The 7,029-nt window shown below is 38.5% G+C and overlaps 1 protein-coding gene across 1 annotated transcript; it reads right to left on the bottom strand.

Moving 5' to 3' along the window:
- Positions 1-348: 348 nt before the first annotated feature.
- Positions 349-6,777, bottom strand: LOC114151872 (heparan sulfate glucosamine 3-O-sulfotransferase 2-like). Its single transcript, XM_028029361.1, has 2 exons — positions 5,592-6,777; positions 349-1,229 (listed from the first exon to the last, which is right to left on the bottom strand). Exons 1-2 carry the CDS (start codon positions 6,086-6,088, stop codon positions 611-613), a joined length of 1,116 nt encoding a protein of 371 aa, XP_027885162.1. The 5' UTR covers positions 6,089-6,777; the 3' UTR covers positions 349-610.
- Between the last annotated feature and the right edge of the window lie 252 nt (positions 6,778-7,029).

The raw sequence follows: 7,029 nt of genomic DNA, 5'->3' as shown, positions 1-7,029 counted from the left end.
TTTAATGCAGCTGACAGTTTGCAAAGCTTGAGGATAATGTCCTGATCACACTAAATGTTTCTGAGCTGAATTCATTGAGATGTTTCATAAAATTCATCATCAGATCAGAAATTTGGTTCATGTGATTTGAAACAAGAATTTAAACTATTCCACAGTAAAATAAGTTATTATTTTAACTTGATATTATGAGTAAAATAATAGAGAAATGTGGCTCTTTAACTGGGTGAGGACAGTTTCTTTTCTTGCATATTGTGAAATAATTATTTGTTTAAATTGCAGCATTAAGTTAAAACTTTCAATTCAAGATTAATGAACTTAAAAAACAATGTTTAGACAACTTGTCTCTTGTTGTTAAATCAACTTCATGAACTTTAATTTCTGAGTTAAAACCAAAACTATTTTCTTGTTGATAAATTGCATTTTCTAGGCAGCAGGTGGGCTTTCATTTTCTAGTTAAACCAGCTTCTAATGTTTTACAGTGAAGGTGGAGAAAGTTCTGAAGTTACTTTTCTTGGACTCATTATTTACAAAAACCTGGCATTGTAACGCAGCTGGGTTGACGTTTTGTATCTACTGTATTCCGTCCCTCGTAACGATAAGTCTCAAACAACTACTCCCATTTAAAGTCGTGTCCCACCATTTCGTAGAACTTGACGTTATAAGGCCGGTAGAAATCTCTCAGTTGCTCGATGGCGTCTCTGTCTATCTGGACGTGAGTTCTGCCCTTGGACTTGCCCAGGCAGCGAGGCGAGCCGCTGCTCTCCGGCTTTTTAAGGCAAGGGAAGCCCTTGGTGCGATTGAAATAGAAGTGCTTGTCGGTGACGATGCGCTTCAGCCCGAGGAAGTCCTGCACCCGGGCCAGCTCGCCGGCCGGGTCCGTGATGAGACGCTCCCCGCTCACAAAGTGGATCTGAGCCAGGGGGAAGTATCGCAGCCAGTTCTCGAGGTGCAGCGCGTACAGGCCGATCCGGATGGCGTTCCACGACACGTCCACGATCCCCAGGCTCTGGTTTCTGAAGGCCAGGTCCTGGAAGCTGGGCAGATCCGGCGTTTTGGATAAAGTCTGGGTGTAGTCTGATATTGCTCGAGTGACCGGGTCTCGCACCACAACGATGAGCTTAGTTTCCTGGGACATGGCAGAGATCCGGTGCGGAGTCTCTTTGGTCACAAAGTAGCTTGGTGTCTTCTCCATTGTTATTTGGCTTTCAAGGGTCCTTGGCATTAAACCTCTGAATAAAAAGAGAAAGTAAAGAACATGGCAGGATTTCTAGTGAAAGAAAAGCTTCTAATAAACAAAACATTGATTATTTACCTGTTCAAAGCTGCTGATGTTACCACCAAAAAAAAAATATTAAAGCACGTCAGAACTGCATAAATTATATATTTAGGGCAGGATTACAGTGAGGGAATAAAGCCACTGAAACTTGGCTTCATTTTGAGGATAAAACCAGTTTCTTAATGTAAATGAACAAAGTCATGGTGGTTTGTTGTCGCTTGAGACTTGTGTTGTAGACAGCTTCCCTGCACATCATCCCAGAACTGTTCAAGAGTAATAAATCACCATGAATGCAATAAGAACATGTACTTATATATATATATATATATATATATATATATATATATATATATATATATATAAGAGGTTAGTTCTGGGTCTTTAAAGTAGGCCACGGTGGTACGGATAATGTTTTCAGACGGTTTGTTCTGGCAGAATAGACTGAGCTGCTTATGGTAACCAAAGATTATTTACATTAGATTATGTTTTTATTTTATCAGCAAAAAATCTATCAAACAAACAAGAAACCCTGAAATGATTTATTATTATTATCATTATTATTATTATTATTATTATTATTATTATTATTATTATTATTATTATTATATCTGAATTGATTCCCATCAATCAAATCACAAGTTTACTTTACAACAGTAAATTCCTGATTCAAGACAATCTGCAGCATTTGTTAAGATTTTTCTTCCAAATCCAGCACCACTAAAAAGTAAATGTCACCTTATAAGTTTATTCTGCTTGTATGTTTGTTTAATTTAAAATCTAAATGAATTTCAAAGCAAACCTGGCCTGTGTGAAAATATAATTGCCTCACAAATTGGCTGATCAATCATGTTTTTTTGGGTTTGGGTTCAAAAGATTGAATAAGTAGAACATTAGTGACAGAACCAGGAAATAATAATGCAAAGCAGATTCACTCATTGTAACCAGAGAGACCATTCAGACTAATAAAAAAAGGAACAAAGAGCAAATCTTGTTTTTAAGGATTTAAAAAAGTACATAGCAATCATAAACTAGTGGATGAGAAACTTCACAAACACTTTTAAATAATCTGCCTTTCTGGGAGATTACATTGTTTTATTACTGCATCACATTGGATCTGATGCAGTAATGAATAAGAATACATTATAGAAGTTGAACTTACCATCAGGTGTCTAGATTCACATTGGTACATTTTAGTTTTAGAAATTCATAAATTTGTACTTCAATAACCTCTAATAGAATTTAAGTTAAATTCAGAAAAATCTTTGATTATCTATTTTAACATTTAATAATTGGTCCCTGGTTAATCCAGTCACAACGATTTTCTGGTGCTGCATATGCAGCGTGAAAAATAAACTTTGGTATTCATCTGTTTTCTGAAAAAATTAATGACTCTTGGGCTCTTAGCAACCAGCCTATCTGCACATTTAGAGATGTGTGCAACTGCAGATGTTGACTGAGGAAAAGTTTGGCACAGAGTTTCTGTCTGGACAACTCTGCCATGAATCCACCATCAGGCTACACTGCAAAAAAATCTTACCAAGTAATCTGGTCCAGGTTCTAGTGCAAATATCTGAGCAAACTTGACATAAGACAGAACAAACTTACAAGTAACTTTTTTACAGAGATAGAAGCTTGTTTTAAGGAAATAATTCCTTAATATTGATGAAGAAATTCTTGTTAGCTGTTTCATTAACAAAGTCCAATTCGTACAAAGTTCGGAACAAGAACCGTTTTAGAAAAAGACAGGAGTGGGAACTATTTCCCAGAATGCTTAGCGGCATGTTTTTATATGTTTAACTAGGAGAGGGCAGTTTCTTTTCTTGCATATTGTGAAATAATTATTTGGTTAAATTGCTGCATTAAGTTAAAACTGACAATTCAAGATTAATGAACTTAAAAAACAATGTTTAGACAACTTGTCTCTGGTTGTTAAATCAACTTCATGAACTTTAATTTCTGAGTTAAAACCAAAACAATTTTCTTGCTGAATTAAACTGCATTTTCAAGTTAAACCACCTTCTAATGTTTTACAGTGCACCATCAAAGTTGCTTTGTAATTCTGTTCCAAAGTGAAGGTTGCCTCATGATCTGGTGCTGATGTCATCAGACTTGTTTTCAATGTTTCCCTAACACATCTGAATCCATGAGTGAGTCATTAGCGCGTTCCTGCAGAACATGATGATGTGTTGACGAAGTAATTCAGACATTTGAATAATCCGGGTCACGTTTAAACATACAGGATGTCGTATCAAGAACACAAATTAAACTTTATGGAAAACAACAAAACCAGCACAGGGCAGAAAGACTGGAAATGAATGTCTGTTTGCTGGTATTTGTTCTCTGCAGGAGAACCTGGCCAAGCCGGTTCTGCTCTGCGGCTTTTAGCGCGGCTGAGACTTGGCCAGGAAAGCCACCATCTGATGCTTGGCAAGTTCACTGCAGCAATCTTTATTCTTTTGTTTAGATATTGCTTAAAACAAGCCGTGCACAAAGCACCATCAGTTACGGATTTAGAACGAAAAGATTCCTGACAACGAATTGGACTTTGTTAATGAAACAGCTGTTTTATTTCCAAAGCATCCGTCGCCTGACCTTTTACCAGTTTTGACAGCTGACAGTCAAACGGCCTTTGGGATCACATCTCTGGAAGACGTCTGAGATAAAAGGGCTTCAGCTGCCAAACATCCTGAAGAGCGCCAATTAGTGGAGATACTTTCACTCTGTAATTATTGTATACACATTTCCCCCGCAGACTACAAGACAGCAAATCATTAAAGTAGCATGTCTTTAAAAGGAAATGAGACGGACTTGTTGTCGTACATATTTTTCTTATCAACAAACAAACATATTCTTGTTGTTAATCTCTAATGGGGCTAAATTAATAATTAAAGATATGCTAAATGTGTGGGGTGTTAATCAGCCGAATAATGTAGTTTCACCAAGAGGTTTTATTATATTTAGTTTTATTGAACAGCAGCGGTGTCAAACTCATTTTGGTTTTGGGAAAAATCAAGGTCATGAAAGCTCTTAAAGGGCCGGTTGTGCCAGAGTGTAGTGATAAAACCTGATCACAAAATGTTAAAATATCAATTAATTCTAAAAATTAAATACTATTGACCATCTTTTCTGTCCTTCCAGAATTTTTTGATTCTTTTTGTGATTTTTTTCAATAAAAGTCAAAGTGTTTGTGGTACTAATTTGGAAATATTTGTGATATTTGTGTTTATTTATGACGGTAAACGTGGCTTTTTATTACTTGCTGTATAGATCATGGGCTATAACCTGACATTAATTAAAGCTGAGGCAGCTGTTTAGTACAAGTAAGAAAGTTTTTAACAATTTTTGAGAAAAATCTGCAATAAACTCCCAATTATGTATTAACGCAAAAAAGTGTGGGGATTTATTGATTTTGCATGAATTTCCACGATAATTCTCAAGAAACTGGAGGGACTGATTGATGTAATTTGGCAGTAAACAGATAAAAACTGGATTGATTTGATTGATAACATGATATTTAAGCTCACTTAGTGTTTACTCTAGAATCTAGAGTGTAACCCAGGTGTCTGCCATGACCCAATCACCTTCCCCATAATTATTCACCCCACTCATGACTCCGTCCCGTACCTACTTCTGATTATACAAACTGGTTAACACTACACCTCGCAGTCAGATCTGCTCAGTTGAGAAAGGCGCTACAAGAGGGTCACATAAAAAGCTACGGCGGGCTGGATTTGGCCCACGGGCCTTGAGTTTGACACATATGTTTTACACAGACATTCAAGATGGCTGCCTTGCATATTTAAAGTGAACTACTTGCATTTCTCTTGGGTTTTTATCAATAAACAACCAACAGTTCAGCCTTAGTTTTTTTGTCTGTTGCTGCAGTTTGAAGGCAGATTTAAGGTGAAGTTGCGCCAACAGGAGTGGGGAGATACTGTAAATCCAAAATACTCTAGAAAAATGTCTTCCACTGGCAAATTATTTCACTATAAAAAGGCATTTTTACCATAAGTTAATTTATCTGCCAATGGAAGTAGAACTTTTTCATCAATATTAAGGAATTATTTACTTAAAACAAGCCTCTAAATCTTGCTGAAAAGTTTCTTTTAACTCAGTTTATCTTATTCCAAGTGTACTAAGATATCTGCACCAGAAACTAGACCAAAACTAATGGGATAGATTTTGTTTTTGCAGTGAAGTTACAGACTCCAGGAATTCAGTTTCACGTCTTTTCCTTCGAAAACATAATAAAGAATAGTAGAAATAAAATTCCACGCCTAAACATGTCCATTGGTCGCATATGTTTGGTTCTTACCTGTACCACTCCAGACCTCGATCATAATTTCGATCGAAGAAATGCGTTTCGGTTCCAGCCGCTCGGACGTCCGGATGAATCCTAATGAACTCCAGCACCGCCCTCGTTCCTCCCTTTTTCACGCCGACTATGATGGCGTTTGGTAACTTTTTATTGCCGAACTTCAGGTGACTCATCGGAGGACTGGGGGTGTTCTCCCTGCCGGTGCGGGCCGCGGCGGAGCGCCTCAGCTCGGCTTGAGGAGCCTCATCAGCAGCGCCGCTCTTCCTGGCGTCCGGCGGAAACAGACAGGACGGGGATTTCTGAAGGCGCCGTTTGGCTCCATCAGCTTGCAGACAGCCGGGCGTCGGATCACCTGACTTTTGCATGACAGCACCGCCGGGGAACAGCGCGCAGTAGCACAGAAACGACAGAAAAAGAGATAAGAGACAAATTGATGTTCCTCTGAGCCGGTGCGAGAACGGGAAAAGTCGACTGAAGATGAGCACGCATGCCATCTCTCCATTTAGACAAACAGTGCATGGTTTTCTAACTGACCAGGCGTCCCATCCTGACTGACTACTTCACCTGCTTCAGCGGTGGAGCTGCCAATAGACTCCGAATCAACACAGACCTTCAGAAACACTGGCGGGTCAGTACTTCCATCCCCACAGGGCGGGAGGCTGTATTTCAAACAACCCAGGAATCCAGATCCCCATCTCCTCAGCTCAGTGCCAGGGAAGGTGTCAGGTCGCTTCGAGCTGACCTGGAAGGCGACATCCTGTTTTAAAGCTCTCGGAGGTCTCCGTGATCATTACGCACGGCTGGGGTGCCGGAGCGCAGCGCAGCGCGCTCTGTGGAAACATGCGCGGACTGGGAGCTCCAAACCAGCTGAGTGGCGCAAAAATATTCCAACACGGTGACGTCAGAGCACTTTTGCTTTTAAAAAGAAATAAACGATCCCCTTCCGGTTATCTGCGTTCACCAGGATACTAGTTGTTGGAAACTTTGTGCAATCAGGCGCAGCGCTGTTTGTCCCCTTTGAATGAATATATGAACATTTTGAAAATGGAAGTGACTAAATATCTAAAATTTTACTGCAACAGCAAAATAAATAACAGTTGAAATGCAACCATAACCAACAGCAATTAACATTTCCACTCATATAGATGTACACTGGAAAAAATATTCATTTGAACCCACTTAGAAAATTGCTACTTCCAATGTTATTAGTTTTGCCCATTGTGGTCTCAGAATTATTTAAATCAGAATTATAGCTTGACCAAAAAATAATAATAAATAATTAGCATGAACAAATTACAGTAATTTTTTAAGTTGATGGAAGGAAACATTTTTTCAGTGTAACAACCCTGCTGATCCACAAAAATATTTCACGTTTTTCACGTCATGCTAAATGATCTAAAAGTGAACTTATTTCAATAATTTAATTTAAAAAATG

Source organism: Xiphophorus couchianus, chromosome 2 (assembly GCF_001444195.1).
Source record: "Xiphophorus couchianus chromosome 2, X_couchianus-1.0, whole genome shotgun sequence".
In the NCBI taxonomy this organism is placed as follows: Eukaryota; Metazoa; Chordata; class Actinopteri; order Cyprinodontiformes; family Poeciliidae; genus Xiphophorus; species Xiphophorus couchianus.
Note: the sequence above shows the minus strand (reverse complement) of the source record. Positions and strands in the feature narration are given on the sequence as shown.